The following is a 14,292-nucleotide window of genomic DNA, read 5'->3' as shown; positions in this document are numbered from 1 at the left end:
CCCCGAGCAAGCTCGGATTGTCGCTGCCACCCCCGCCCCAAGCAGAGCCCTGCTCCCACAGCGCAGCAGGAGGGAGGCAGCAGGAGCAGCAGGGCTAGCAGCCACAGCTTTATTTAGCGTGCCCTGAGTCCGAGGGAGCTGCTGCCGGAGGAGGAGGAGAGCCGCGAGGAAGGCAGCAGCATCAGTGTTTCCACAGGGCCCCGTGCCCCTCCTCTGCTCCAGGGGGTGGGGATGGAGAAGGCAGCCCCCCCCAACCTGTCAGTGGGGTGGCTCAAAGAGATACTCCAGGTCTGGCTGCCGCAGCCGCTGCTCCCTCTTCTTGTTCTTGGCAAACTCCTTCAGCATGGCCATCACGTCGTTCTCAAACTCAGCCGGTGTGGGCTTCGCTTCTGTGGGAAAACCAGGAAAGAGCAGCAAGAGTCACAGAATCATCTGGGTTGGAAAAGCCCTTGAAGATCATCCAGTCCTACCATGAACCTCACCCTGACCGTTCTCAACTCCACCAGATCCCTCAGCGCTGGGTCAACCCCACTCTTCAACCCCTCCAGGGATGGGGACTCCACCCCTGCCCTGGGCAGCCCATTCCAACGCCCAACAACCCCTTCTGCAAAGAAATACTTCCTAAGAGCCAGTCTGACCCTGCCCTGGCGCAGCTTGAGGCCATTCCCTCTTGTCCTGTCACTTGTTCCTTGGTTCAAGAGACTCACCCCCCCTCTCTGCACCCTCCTTTCAGGGAGTTGTAGAGGGCCATGAGGTCTCCCCTCAGCCTCCTCTTCTCCAGACTAAACCCCCCCAGTTCCCTCAGCCGCTCCCCATCACACCTGTGCTCCAGACCCTGCACCAGCTCCGTTGCCCTTCTCTGGACACGCTCGAGTCATTCCATGGCCTTTTTGGAGCGAGGGGCCCAAAACTGAACCCACTCATCGAGGGGCGGCCTCACCAGTGCCGAGTACAGGGGGAAGATCCCTTCCCTGTCCCTGCTGGCCACGCTAGTGCTGATACAAGCCAGGATGCCACTGGCCTTCTTGGCCACCTGGGCACACTGCTGGCTCCTGTTCAGCCGGCTGGCAATCAACCCCCCCAGGTCCCTCTCTGACTGGCAGCTCTCCAGCCACTCCTCCCCAGGCCTGTAGCACTGCTGGGGGTTGTTGTGGCCCAAGGGCAGAACCCAGCATTTGGCCTTAGTGAAACTCCCCCAGTTGCCCTCAGCCCATCGCTCCAGCCTGTCCAGGTCTCTCTGCAGAGCCTCCCTGCCCTCGAGCAGATCAACACTCCCACCCAACTGGGTGTCTTCTGCAAGAGAATGGCTCCGGCCTGTCCCAAAGTACCTCCCACCCCTCCCACCCCACCCAAACCCAGCGCCCACAGCTCCAAGTGACGGCGCTGCCTGGGAGCGGGCAGGGCAACGGGCAGCCACGCCGTACCTGTGGCCCAGTAATAAATGTCCCAGTCGTTGCTGGGCTCATTGATGAGCCGGTCGTAGAGGTTCAGCTGCTGCTCGCTCATGCGGTTCAGGTTCTCCTTCGCGAAGAGGCTGCAGAGAGGATGAGGGAACTGGGGAGGTTTAGTCTGGAGAAGAGGAGGCTGAGGGGAGACCTCATGGCCCTCTACAACTCCCTGAAAGGAGGGTGCAGAGAGGGGGGATGAGTCTCTTGAACCAAGGAACAAGCGACAGGACAAGAGGGAATGGCCTCAAGCTGCGCCAGGGCAGGGTCAGACTGGCTCTTAGGAAGTATTTCTTTGCAGAAGGGGTTGTTGGGCGTTGGAATGGGCTGCCCAGGGCAGGGGTGGAGTCCCCATCCCTGGAGGGGTTGAAGAGTGGGGTTGACCCAGTGCTGAGGGATCTGGTGGAGTTGAGAACGGTCAGGGTGAGGTTCATGGTTGGACTGGATGATCTTCAAGGGCTTTTCCAACCCAGATGATTCTGTGATGTGTGAGGGTGAGTGCAGGGGACTGGAGGAAGAGCCTGGCTGGCACCCAGCTCGCTCCACGACGCCACAAGTCACGGAGGAGCTGGGTCCAAAGCGACCTGCCTCAAACCCCAGCCTGTTCTCCCTTGACCACTGCTTTAGTCCCAAACCCCCCCTGCTTGGGGATCTTCCTTGTTAATTAAAAATCTGTGACATCTTTAGGGAGCTGAACTACACAGCAGCTACACTCAACTCGACTGGTCTTTCTCCCTTAGCTCGCCAGGGCTGATGTTATCTATCCTGTAAAGTACTCACCACCCCCTTACCCCGTCTGCCCCTGGGACAAATTGTCAGGGTGCTGGGGGGAAGGACAGACAAGCGCTGGAGGGTGGCTGTGAAGCCAGGAGGGAGGACGGGGCACTCCGCACCTCACCTGAGCAGGATGCAGTTCTCCAGCATCCCCCTTTTGCGGCTCTCGTACAGCAGCCGGGCTCTCTTCGTCTCCAGTGGCTCGTTGGGACGCTCCTGCCAGGGGGGCAAGGGGATCTCCAGCACGTCCTTCCCCGAGTCCCTCGGTGAGTCCCCGCGGTAGCCACGCTGCAGGCACACTGGCCACACAACGTGCCGGCACAGAGCCCGCCCAGGCAGGGAGCAGAGCTGGGAAAGGGACACGGACAGCGTCAGGCCTGGCTGCTCCTGCACAGCAGAGGATCCCCAGCACACGTGCACACCCCCCCCCCCCCCAAAATCCACGGTCCCCCATCCCACATCAGCCCCAGACTCTGCTGCCCCCCCATCCTATAACTCCCTGCCGATGCTGCCCCTACCATGTAACCCCCCAGACCCTTCTGCCCCTAAACCTCCATAATCTCCCCAGACCCCGCTGCCCCCGATCCCATAGCCCCCTCACTCCGGGCCCTGCTGCCTACAACGCCCCCAGACGCTGCTGCCCCCCGATTCCCCATCTATAACCCCCCAGATCCCGCTGCCCCCGATCCCCCATCCCACACACTGACCCCCCCAGACCCCCCACTTCTCCCCGGCTCCTCCCCACCGCCTGCCCTTGCCCCGGGACTCACCGCCCCCCAGCAACACCCCTTCACGCCCAGTAAACCTCCCTCGCGGCCTCACCCTGGCCGCCGCCATAGCCCCGCGGGGCCGCTCTAGCCTCCGTCTGGGCCGCTCTGTGACAGCGGGCGGCCCGACTCTATGGGTAGGCTGGAGGGGGGGGGCAGAGCGGGGCGGGCCGGAAGGGGCGGGCCTTGAACCGGAGGGGGCGTGGCGTGGCGCGGCGGCGCTGGCGGTGGCGGTGAGCGCGGTTGGCGCGCGCGCTCGGGGCCTGTTGGCGGTAACGGGCGGGGCCGCGGGGAGACCGGGCCGGGGGGAGCCGCGACCCTTCGCCCCCACCCCTTGGTCCCCGTCCCCCCTCCCCCGGGTCCCGCCGCTCGGCGGGGACGGGCCGCGCCGGGCCGATATGGCGGTCTCGGCCCCGGAGGGGGGGGGGGGGGGGGGTGTCTGGGCCGGGGGGTGGCGGCGGCGACGCTGCCCCGGGGCGGGGACCCAGCTCGGGTGTGGGCGGGGGGCGGGGGGAGTGGTCGGGTCCCCCCCGGTGATCTCGCTGCTGGGGAGGGGCTGCCTGGGGTGGGGGGGGGTTCACCGGGAAAGAGTCGCGGTGGGAGGGGGGGTTGGTGCCCCGCGTTTGCGTTAAGGAGGGTCTGGGGGCGCGGGGGGTTGACTGAGGGTCCTGGGGGGGTGGGTGTTGCCCCCTGAGGGGGGGGTTGTTGCCCCCAGGGATCTGTCAGGTTTGTGGGAAACGGGGCCACGTTGCCCGCCTCCCCTCCCCCCGGGGGTGGCCCTCAGCGAGGGGTCGAGGTGGGATTGCCCCAGCCAGAGGGTGAGGGGCTGCTGCGGCCCCCGGGTGGGTCTGGGCTGAGGCTGTGGGCCCCTCTGAGGGGGTGGCTGGTGCCTGCAGGGAAGCGGGGGGCAGAGGGGTCCCCAGTGCCTCGCTGACCCTGTCCCCCCTCCTCACCCCGCTCCAGGTCACCTTTGATCTTCCTGCTTCGCCCCGGTCCCAGCCCGGGCTCCTGCTCCCGTCTCTGGAAATATGTCCGAGGGGGTGGATCTGATTGATATCTACGCCGACGAGGAGTTCAACCAGGTGAGTGACGCGTCCGGCTGCGGGGCTGGGGCTGCACATCCTCCTTTTTTGGGGGAGAGCATCATAACTGGTGTCAGCCAGCTGGTTAGCGAGGCGCTGGAGCGATTAGGGTGGATGTACCCATCAGCTGGTGCGTACGCACAGAACGGAGGCAGAAAATGTGGCTGCTGTGCCCGGGGAAGGGTGGCACAACGCTGGAGAGTCGCTCTGGGGAACCGAGGGCTGGGACCATTCCTGAATCCTAAATTCTGTCATCTCGAGCTGGGAATAAAGAGTCTTTCTGCAGGTTTCCACAGAGGTTCAACATGTGGCTGGTCACAAAACGGTTGGGAGGGGGAGGCAGGGTTTGGACCAGGATGTTTGCCAGGGCAGTGATGAGCGGAGATTGAAGGGGATAGTTGCAGCGTGGTTGGAGAAATGAGAAATCTAAACTGGAAGAGGCCCTGCCAGGGAACTGCACGGTGAGGGGACCCATGGGACCACAGAGGCTGGGAAGCTGTGGCAGGGACTGGCTGCGGTCGGAGAGGTGCCCGTGTGCCACCTCTCCCACCTTGAGGCTGTCTGGGACCCGTGGGAAGAAATGACAGAGAAGGGGGGGGGGGGGGGGGGGGGGTGTAGCTGTTAAAAAAGCAGATTTTAGAGAGTTTGGGGATCCGGGAGAGCGGGTGTGAATGCAGATGTTTGAAGATTAAAAATGGCCATGGAAAGCCCGCAGAGGGAAGTTGGTCTGCACTAGAGGGCAAGCTGCGTGAACTGGAAACAAAACACGTGGAGGAGGGAATGGCCGTGAGCTCCCAGAGGGCTGAAGAGGGGCTGAGGGTGATAAACCCTTTGTTCTGAGGAGGCGGGAGGTTATCGGGTGAGGATACGCCGTGAGTAAACGTTTCGGGGGAAAAGCGAAATGGTGGAAACTCTGTTAACTGCCTCTGAGCCAAGGGGACTGCAAGGTGCTTTCCAGCTGCCTGGGAAGAAGCAGGAGTTCTCTGCTGAGAGCAATTTCCTTGGGAGAAGGGCAGGGTCCAAGCTGGCTGTAATGTTGCCAAAATAATGGGAACCTCACTAGAAAAGTGAGGTGCAAAGCAAATGTCCGTGCTGCTTGTAGCAGCCGGGCAGCCCTGCCCAGACACCCTCTGACTCTGAAATACCACTTCCTGCATCCATCCCGAAAAACTCCCGGAATAAACCCGATTCCCTGTGTATTCAACTATCTAGTACCGTGCTGGGACCAAACGGAACTGCTCTGGCTTAGGAACTGCCTCAATTTGTATGTTTTCATGCAATTTGCTTTTAGCAGAATGGGGAAATAGGTGTATCTGGAGTTGGGAGTGAAAGGGAGAGCTGGGGGAATAAAGTGCAGATTAAGAAAATGTGTGGAGGTGGCTGGGCTGGAGTTTGGAAGTGCACAGAATAACCAAGAAACGTCATTTATGGCAATTATTCTGAACGCCAAAGGGAAGCAGTGAAAGTGGACGTGGTACCTTCCGTCTGGAGAAGGAGAGCTGTGACGTTGGCGGGTGTGAGTTGGAAAGTCTGTAACGTCTCGGAGGACGACCGATAAACAACAAACAGGTGGGAGGAATTCACAGGAGAACTCTGGTGTTGCTTCCCCGGGTGCTCTGCGGAGACGGCGCAGTGTTGCCTGGCCTGCCTGTGCCTGCAGACAGGCATTCCTACGAAGGCTTGGCCCCCGGCAGGCCTGGAGCAGGAAACGTGACAAAAGCAGTGGCTTGAGTGGACGTGGGAATGTCTGCTGGGGAGCTGAGAGGGTCCCTGATGGGTCAGGTTTGTTCTCAATCAAGTCTTGGGGGTCTTCGGGAGTAAAAAAAGTTAACCAGCGTTGAGAGGAGGATGGAGTGAGCCTGGCTGCGCACCGGGAAACGGCGTGGAAAGATTGAACTGGAGGGTTTAGGGGACAGTACACAAAAGATCTTTGACATGGCCAAGTAGACAGAAGCTTCTTAAAGCTGGAAGTGATTATCAGGGCCGCCGAGCGTGGTGTTTCGCTCACTTCGGGCTGTGCGGTGGCAGGAAGAAACCCAGAGTTAATCTGTGCATGATGCCGCGTGGAGGGGGAGTGGGGGGGAAGGTGCCCTGGCTGCCCCGTGGTCTCTGTGGGCCACCGACGTGGTTCCAAATCCCCCAGCGCACGCTGAGCTGCGTCCCAGAGCACCCTCAGAAGGTGTCACGCGTGGGTTCGGGACGCGTTTGCCACAGAGGGGTTGGCTGGCGGGTGATGCGAGAAGCCTCTCGGTACCATGCGTTTCGAGCGAGGATCTGCAAATTTCACGGTGGCAGTGAGGGGCAGAGACCAGCAGAGTGGTCTGGGAGCGCTTGGACTGTGAGTACTTCTACACCATCTTCCCATCAGGCTGTTAGTTTTCAAAAAAAAGGTTTTTTAGAGATCCCAGAGGGTCTCTAAAAACTCCCAAGCTGAAGTATCCCGGCTTCTGAGCGATTTCTCCTCTAGCCCCCCCCTCCCCACTATTTTTGTTCTCAACTTTCTGAAACTTCCAGGCAGAAATCTTCCAGCCTTGGGCCGTGTCCAAAGGCACTTAGTGGAGGTAGGAGTGTGGGAGGCGGATTAAACAAACACACTCAGAAAACGAGTACAAAAATACTGCGCCCTGTTGAAATTCTTGTAACCTTTTTATCAGCTCTGCAGCTGAAATAGCCGGATGCAAAAGTTACAACTTGCCTTAGAAATGGACACTTTGCTGTCAAGAAGAGTGTCTGGGGGGGAAAAGGGTTTGATTTTTAGATTTCTATGACCCTTTGAAAGCTGTGTGTTGAGCACCCTTCACCGTCTCTCCCCTGAGCTCACAAAGGGCCGTGTTTTATGTGTGCAGTTCCCTGACCGTCGCAGCGTAGGGGATTTAACCATCTCTAGCAGAAAATGTTGTCTGAACTGCCTTTGAAGTCCTGGAACTAAAAATTTGGGAGCAGAGCTTCTGGTTTTTGTGCTGCACAAGACCTGTGCATTGCTCCCGTGGGATAGATATGAACGTAGTAATTTGTACCATGCAATGATGCTCAGCTCACGCTGAATCCGGGTGAGCAATTAGTCTGAAGATCCATAGTAAACACAGCACTCGCTGTACACTCCAAATTAAATATAGCCCGGAACAGAGTGGGAATTGGAAGGCAGATCTAGGACACTTGAGTTCACAGCTCAGGAGCTTCCTTGGCGGCTGGTTCACGCCGTGAAAGGCTGCGCCGCCGAGGGGAGGGGAGACACGTGCATCTGTGTGTGCAGACAGCGTGGAGCTCCTACCCTGAGGAGGGCTCCGCTGGCCCAAAAAGGAGCAAATTCGCGTTGCGGTGGCGTATCCGAGGCGAGCAGGGTTTGAGGGTGGGTGTGTGCAACCCTCAGGCTGGGTTTGTTGTGAAGCGCGTGCCTGCCGAGAGGCTCGTCCATCGAGGGCGTTTGGTTTTCCACCGCTGAACTTTTGCCCTTGCACGCTTCAAAAAAAAGGTGAGCTGCTTCCTGGTAGCCTCCCAGAGCAGCAGGTTGGGTCTTGCCTCATTGCTGAGGGCAGCTGATATCCTAGTGAGCCTCCTCCGCTCGCACGAGGCGAGGGCTGGAGCAAAAAAGCAAAAGGCTTGAAGTTGAGGGGAGGAAGATCAAGCCAGCGCGGGTCACCGGTGGGGTAACCCCGCACGGTTCTGCTTCCTGGAGCGTTTTTCTCCGCCTCTTTATGTGTAAAAACTGCTCCAGGGTTATGTCAAGCATCGCAAAGCAGAGCCTAAAGCCCCGTCTTCGGAGTGCTGATAATCCCCATTGCTGGGGAAGGGAGATGTTGATCCCGTTGCTGCAGGGGTTTGTGTTAATGCTGGGCCAGTTGGAGAGCTGAGCAGCTGGACTGGAGCCGTGCGAGAGGGATTTCCACATTGCCCAGGAGGAATAATGGATGCCGTGGTGGCTTGCAGAAGCCTAGGGCATGGTGTGGTTTGGGTGGTCGGTGCTGAGAGGGGGCTGCTGGGCCAGGGAGGGGAAGCACGGGGGGAGTTGTTGCGAAAATGAAATGGTGAAAGAGGGGAGAGGAGCTGCCTCGTGAGCGATCACAGCCACCAGCTCTGTTTGCTGTGGCTTCGTTCACGGCAGTGATTCACCACCTCCTAACTGCGAGCAGACCCCAGACAAGCGGTTTGGGTGCTAAACCTTTGGAATCGGCTCGTGCTGCCTCAAAAGAGCTCGCTCGCTCGGTGAATTGGGACAACTGGTTTGCCAACGGCCAAGGAGGCTTCCTCACCTCCAGCTGTTCATCCACAGCCCCCAGGGCACCTGCGGCACAGCGGCGAGAGGACTTTTAAACATTTCCTGGGGTGGTTTGTTTCTGCTAGGGGGGTGTTGGGAGGACTCCAGCAGAACGGGGCAGTCCTCCAGAGCCCCGTTCAGGCTCTTAACAGCCCCCAGGTCCCTTTCCAAGCTGCGGTTTCACCCCCGGGGGTCTCCCCTCTGCGAAGGTGCTCACAGTGTCTCCCCTCGCAGGACTCTGAGTTCAGTAATGCTGATCAGATGGACCTGTACGACGACGTGCTAGCAGCCAGCTCGCAGCCCCCCGAAAGCCGCACCAGCAGCTCGGAGGCACCGCCGGAGATCCGTCAGGAGCCGTCCCCCAAGCCCAACAGCAAATCTCCCGCCATCCTGTACACGTACAGTGGGCTGCGCAACAAGAGAGCTGCCGTCTACGTGGGCAGCTTCTCCTGGGTGAGTGGGATGGCTGCCTGGCTGGGCTTGGTGTGGAGGGGGGTCTCCTAGCATGCGTGGGTAGTTTGGGGTCTCCTGTGGTATGTACGCAGATGAGGGTCCTCCAGAGAAACCCCTGAGGGGCTGCAGGGCTCTTTTCGGGGGCTGAAGGGCTCTCTGGGGGGGCTGTTCCTCCTCAATCCATGCTGACCCAGTGTCCCAAGCTGGGTCATGAGCTGGCCTTGATATTGTGATCCTCAGGGGCCCCTTGAGGGGCTTTGGGTCTGGTCTGGGGTGGGTGACCAGCGGCTGTAGCGTCTCACTTGCTGCCTGGCTGTCTTGGGGGCTGCGTGGGCAAGTCTGGATACAGGGACAGTTCTGTCTTGTCCAGAGAGCAGAGAGATCTCTCATAGCCATGCCCAGGGCCTGTTTCAGCCTCGAGGTTGATTTTAAACTCCCCGTAGGGGCTCTAAGGGGGTGTCTGTACTCCAAGTGCCCTGCCCCAGCCTGCTGGGTGAGCTGGGGGCACCGGGGTCCTGCGAAGGGCTGTGGGAGCTGACACCAGCCTCTCCCCCCTCTCAGTGGACGACTGACCAGCAGCTGATCCAAACCATCCGCTCAGTTGGTGTCTATGATGTAGTGGAGCTGAAATTCGCAGAGAACCGAGCCAATGGCCAGTCAAAAGGGTGAGAGCTGAGGCAGGGATGTGGGGGAATGGGGGAACCTCGCAGCCACATCCTCCGTGTTGGGGGGCAGCTGGTCGTTTTCCCTGGGTGATGCCCAGTCTGCCTGGAGCTGGGATGGTAAAGCAGAGACTCCCAACCAGTATGGGAAAGGGAGGAGGGGACATGGAACACCAGGCTGGGTTCAGTGGGGTGTGATGGGGCTGCCAGCAAGCATGGAGCCCGGGGCGGGGTTTGGGGGGGGGTCCCTACCCCCCTATCAGGGGGTGAACCACTCTTGCTGGCTGACCGCCGGTCTTTCCTGCAGGTACGCAGAGGTGGTGGTCGCCTCTGAGAATTCGGTCCACAAACTCTTGGAGCTTCTGCCCGGTAAAATCCTCAATGGGGATAAGGTGGAGGTGAGGCTGGCAACGCGACAGAACCTGTCCCAGTTCGAGGCGCAGGCTCGCAAACGTGAGTGAGGCGAACGCACGCTGTGGGTGGGGGGACCTCCGTGCTCCCGCGGGCCCCGCAGATCCCCAGCAGAGCTGTCAGGCCGAAGCCACCGAGAGCCTCGGGGTTGGGAGGGACACTGCCAGGAGTCTCTGGGGGTTGTTTCCTGTGCCTGCTGAGTCTGATTAGATCCTGACCCGAGTCTTTATGATCCCCTTTTAGGTGCTCACACACTGCGAAGATCCCTCGTAGCCTCCTCCTCCTCCTCTCCAAACTGAATGGGCTTAAGCTCTTCAGCCTATCAACATAGCTAAGACCCTCCATATCTATTAGTAGCTCTTCTCTGGATCTCCTCCAGAATTTGTCCATCCCTGCGGAGGTAAGGTGCCCAACACTGGACGCAGTATTCCAGCTGGGGCCTGGCCGTGGGCTTTCTACAATGGCAATAGGTGGTCCTCGCCTCACTCCGCAGCGATGTGACGCCCCAGCCCCGCGCCGGGGGGCTCCGCGGAGCCGCAGGGACCGTTTTTGACAGGCGCGTTGATGAGGAGGTCTTGACCAGCTGTGGTCATTGTAGATCCCCCGTGGCCCGTTTCACGCAAGGAAAGCCCTTCTTTCTAAGCCGAGTTGCAGCGGGGTAGCCGTGACCTTCTGCACCCTCCCTTCAGCTCCAGCGCCCGCGGTGATCCGCTGCTTGGCAGCGCCGGGCGCTGTTACACCACGTCCCGACCTGCCCTCGCGTTTCGGTGGAGCAGGGCGTGTTCCTTTCTCTCACCCCTCGCCTCGCCGGGCACGGGGAGGCTGAATTTCAGGGCCTTGCCGGCAGCGTGGGGCCTCGTTCGGGCTCCGCTTGACGGCTGTCAGAGTGGCAAGGCCCGGGCAGAGGCAGCGTTCGCCGTCGTACCACTCCAGTCTCATCCTCGAGGCCTCTTTGGATGCAGCAAGGCTTCCTGTCCCTCTCTTTGAGGGCAAACGGGCGCCGAGTTTTCCTTCCTCCAGCAGCTCTGTTGCTGTCGGCACTTGGGTCCTGTCCTCCATGCTCAGGCCTTTCCCAACCCGTGTGCGGATCGCAGGCTCTCTGGGTCATTTAATAATCTTCAGGGACTCGGGGACCCGGCGACTTTTCTGCTGGGGATCTCTCGCCATTTCTTGTGGCTTTTCCCTTTCGTCCCTGTGACCCCGCTTTGCTCAGTGGCTTCCGCAAAGCCCCCGCTGTCCCAGAACGAGCGTCCCTGGGGCGCTCTGCGGGCAAGCCGGGGTCTTGCCGGAGAGCTGCTACCCTCCTGGAGGCACGTGGAAGCAGAGGCTACATTTGGCTAGCTGGCTCTTTCTCTGGGCAACTTGAGCTCTCCCGAGGCTGCCCTTTTCTGGGGCTGCGGGAGAGGACAGTCCTTGCGCCGGTTGCTGCGGGTGGGGAGGAAGAGGAGGAGGAGGAGGTCTCCAAGACTTGCAAGCCCTCCAGCCACGACTCATGGCTCTTTCCTGTGCCGTTTGCAGGTGTGCCGCCGCGGGCCCACTCCCGAGACTCCGTGGACTCGGTGGATGGCCGTGCCACGCCGACGGAAAACGCCTTGCCGCCCGCCCGCGTGGAGAAACCCCCCTCTGTCCTGCCTTTTTTCAACCGCCCCCCCGCCGCCCTGCCCCTCATGGGGTTACCCCCGCCGCCAATGCCACCCCCGCCACCCCTTTCCTCCGGTTTTGGTGTCCCCCCGCCTCCGCCCGGCATCCACTACCAGCATCTCATGCCCCCACCGCCCCGACTGCCCCCCCATTTGGCTGTGCCACCCCCGGGGGCTGTTCCCCCTGCCCTACACCTCAATCCTGCCTTCTTCCCCCCACCCAACGCAGCCCTGGGGCCTCCACCGGACACCTACGGCAAGGCCATGGCCCCCTACAACCACAGCAGGTGAGACGGGGCGAGGCGGAGCGAGGGTGAGGGTACCAAATTGAGGAGGGGAGGTGGGGGGGAGCTACACTGACCCCCCACACACACCTCTGTGCCTCCTGCACAGCCGGGAGCTCGGCCCGCCACCCCCCCCTGTGAGCGAAGGGGAGTTTGAGGAGATCATGAACAGGAACCGGGCGATCTCCAGCAGCGCCATTTCCAAGGCAGTGTCCGGTGCCAGTGCAGGTAATGGCGACCGTGTGCGTGTGCGAGTGTCCCCCCAACTCCATGTCCCCCCAAAACTCCACCCCGCAGTGAATCTACATCCCTCCGCTCCCCGCAGGCGATTACAGCGACGCCATCGAGACCCTCCTCACGGCCATCGCCGTCATCAAGCAGTCCCGTGTCGCTAACGACGAGCGGTGCCGCGTCCTCCTCTCCTCCCTCAAAGACTGTCTGCACGGCATCGAAGCCAAGTCCTACAGCACGGGTGCCAGCAGCAGCTCCTCCAGGTACCCCTCCGGGCCTCGCAGTGCCCCAAAGGCACTTCATCTTAAGGCTTTGCTCGTTATTTTTGTCCCCACCCCAGCGAGATCCTCCTCAGAGGTGACCAAAAGCTTTTTCTTTTCCTTCTGTCTAAGGAAAAGACACCGATCTCGGGAGCGTTCTCCCAGCCGGTCCCGTGAAAGCAGCCGGCGACACCGGGACCTGCTCCACAGCGAGGATCGACACGAGGACTATTTCCAGGAGCGGAACCGGGAGCACGAGCGACATCGGGACAGGGACAGAGAGAGGGACCGGCACCACTGAGACAGGTGAGTTGGTACCGCAGGGGTTTTGGGGTTCCCCCCTGTCGAGGAACGAGGGCTGAGGCGGTGCTGAGCATGGCTCTCGCCACTCCCCTCCTCTCTCTTTCTCTCTCCCCACAGGAGTTTGGCAGTAAGTGGTTTTTAATGGACTCGTATCTCCTCACCTCGACCAGGACTACGTGACCGAGGCCGCTCCTCCACCCCCCTCCTACCCTTTCCCCGCCACCTCCAGCTCTCTCCGGGCGCCCCAGGAAAGCCGCGCCGCTTCCCGCCGGGACTCCCACCGACACCTCGTGGCCTTTGGGGCCTGAGCCCTTTGCCCGCACTCACTGCTACCGCCGCTTCCCAGGGAGCCACGGGGAGCCCCAGCGCCCAGGCCGCCCTGCTCCGCTCCACGGACACTCGGACCCAAAGAGAAATGGTGCTTCTTTGGTTTGGTTTTTTTTTTTTTGGCCACGGAGGGAGGTTTGTGAGCCCTTTCCTTGCCAAAAGGGATGGACCCCTCCTCACGGGGGGGGTTTTGGAGGCGCACAGCTCCCCACCCCGTGCCTGGAGTCACTGGAAACGGGGTCATTACCACGTACCATCCTCCCAGCCTTGTTTGGGGACACTCCTGTCCCCACTGTGGGCCCCCCTGTCCCACAGGATGCTGCCACGCTCCTCCTTTCCCCCCCCCCACCCATACTGGGAAACTGCTCTCCCTCCTCACCCTCCCTGGGAGCAGCGTGCTGGGGAAGAAAGGGGGGACCTGGAGCTGGGCTGGGGGTCACCCCCTCCCTCTGCCCCCCCATTCCGCAGCGGCATTGTCACCCCAACCAGCAGCACCGGCAGGGTCCTGCGCGGAGCCAGCCTCTCCTGCAGTGCCTTCCTTGTTTTAGAGGAAGCGGAGGAGGCAGGGCAGGCTGTGACACCCTCCCCCAGCCCCGTCCTGCTGCCCTCGGGGACCCCCTGTCCCCCACGGGTGCTCCCCCTTTTCCAGCTGTGTCCCCTCACTCGCCCTTTCCAAACAGGCTGGGGGGTGGTGGGGTCATGGCAGGGGGTGGCTGTCTGTGCTCAAGGGGTCCCTCCAGCAGGAGAGGGAGAGCCCGGGGGGGTCGGGTCAAGCTGAGGGGACACAGGGTGACTTTCAGGGTGGGTGACAGTCCCTAGGGCTGCTGGATGGGCGGCATTACCCTCCCAACTGTTGCTGGGCAGGAGCAACCTGGCTCCAGAAGTCTTTTTAGGTTGAAATGACACACACACACACAAAAAAACAAACCCCAAAAAACCCCCATCTTTTAAAGTATCATGAGGTGCCGGCTTAGCGGGTGAGTGCTGGGAGGGAGGGGGGAGCGCTTGGTGGGAGAGTTCTGTTTTTTTACTTAACGACACAAAAAAAAAATTTTTAGTTTCTTTCCAAATAGTGGGGAAAAGTGCAGAGCAAACCCCTATTAACCACCCAGCGAGGCGCTGCCCCTCCTGCTCGCAGTGACTAGATTTGTTTGTCTTTCTGATAGGTTGGAAATTGTGTAATAAACTTGATGACGTTGTCAGTCTTTTATATGGCACTGTAGGGCTCTTCTGTCACGTTTTCTCCCTGCGATGGTTTTTTTTAGGTACTGAGTGGGGTGAGAGTTTTAGGGCCACTGTGGGAGGGAAGAGCAGCGCTTGGGGGAGTATTAGTGCCTCTGTGACCTTGACCCTGACCGTCCTATAACGATTCTGGGGGGCTCCTGTGCCCCCCCGACA

The 14,292-nt window shown here is 60.6% G+C and overlaps 2 protein-coding genes across 4 annotated transcripts; one reads left to right on the top strand and one right to left on the bottom strand.

The window, feature by feature from the left end:
* Window positions 1-95: 95 nt before the first annotated feature.
* On the bottom strand, window positions 96-3,151 carry SDHAF2 (succinate dehydrogenase complex assembly factor 2). Its single transcript, XM_074885281.1, has 4 exons — window positions 3,042-3,151; window positions 2,344-2,567; window positions 1,425-1,534; window positions 96-389 (listed from the first exon to the last, which is right to left on the bottom strand). Exons 1-4 carry the CDS (start codon window positions 3,054-3,056, stop codon window positions 259-261), a joined length of 480 nt encoding a protein of 159 aa, XP_074741382.1. The 5' UTR covers window positions 3,057-3,151; the 3' UTR covers window positions 96-258.
* Window positions 3,152-3,153: 2 nt separating this feature from the next.
* CPSF7 (cleavage and polyadenylation specific factor 7) lies at window positions 3,154-14,111 on the top strand. 3 transcript variants are annotated; one of them, XM_074885233.1, is made up of 10 exons: window positions 3,154-3,219; window positions 3,950-4,068; window positions 8,558-8,776; window positions 9,338-9,441; window positions 9,746-9,891; window positions 11,368-11,776; window positions 11,883-12,001; window positions 12,099-12,267; window positions 12,397-12,570; window positions 12,685-14,111. In XM_074885233.1, the coding sequence occupies exons 2-9, from the start codon at window positions 4,015-4,017 to the stop codon at window positions 12,563-12,565; spliced, it is 1,389 nt and encodes a 462-aa protein (XP_074741334.1). In that variant the 5' UTR covers window positions 3,154-3,219; window positions 3,950-4,014; the 3' UTR covers window positions 12,566-12,570; window positions 12,685-14,111. The 3 variants fall into 3 exon arrangements, with proteins under 3 accessions (XP_074741334.1, XP_074741333.1, XP_074741335.1); XM_074885232.1 differs by having other exon boundaries at window positions 3,176-3,258; XM_074885234.1 differs by lacking the exons at window positions 3,154-3,219; window positions 3,950-4,068 and adding an exon at window positions 5,525-5,637.
* The last annotated feature ends 181 nt before the right edge of the window (window positions 14,112-14,292 follow it).

The sequence above is a fragment of the Strix uralensis genome, chromosome 15 (assembly GCF_047716275.1).
Source record: "Strix uralensis isolate ZFMK-TIS-50842 chromosome 15, bStrUra1, whole genome shotgun sequence".
Classification (NCBI taxonomy): Eukaryota; Metazoa; Chordata; class Aves; order Strigiformes; family Strigidae; genus Strix; species Strix uralensis.
This window is presented reverse-complemented; position numbering and strand designations above follow the sequence as displayed.

Excerpts from the sequence above, each read along its gene's own strand:
- SDHAF2 (XM_074885281.1), bottom strand. Across the intron at positions 1,535-2,343 it reads GAGAACTGCATCCTGCTCAG|CCTCTTCGCGAAGGAGAACC; the intron begins GTGAGGTGCGGA and ends TCCTCTCTGCAG. Across the intron at positions 390-1,424 it reads CATTTATTACTGGGCCACAG|AAGCGAAGCCCACACCGGCT; the intron begins GTACGGCGTGGC and ends GTTTTCCCACAG.
- CPSF7 (XM_074885233.1), top strand. The coding sequence starts at position 4,015 with ATGTCCGAGGGGGTGGATCTGATTGATATCTACGCCGACGAGGAGTTC. Across the intron at positions 4,069-8,557 it reads CCGACGAGGAGTTCAACCAG|GACTCTGAGTTCAGTAATGC; the intron begins GTGAGTGACGCG and ends CTCCCCTCGCAG. Across the intron at positions 11,777-11,882 it reads GCCCCCTACAACCACAGCAG|CCGGGAGCTCGGCCCGCCAC; the intron begins GTGAGACGGGGC and ends CCTCCTGCACAG.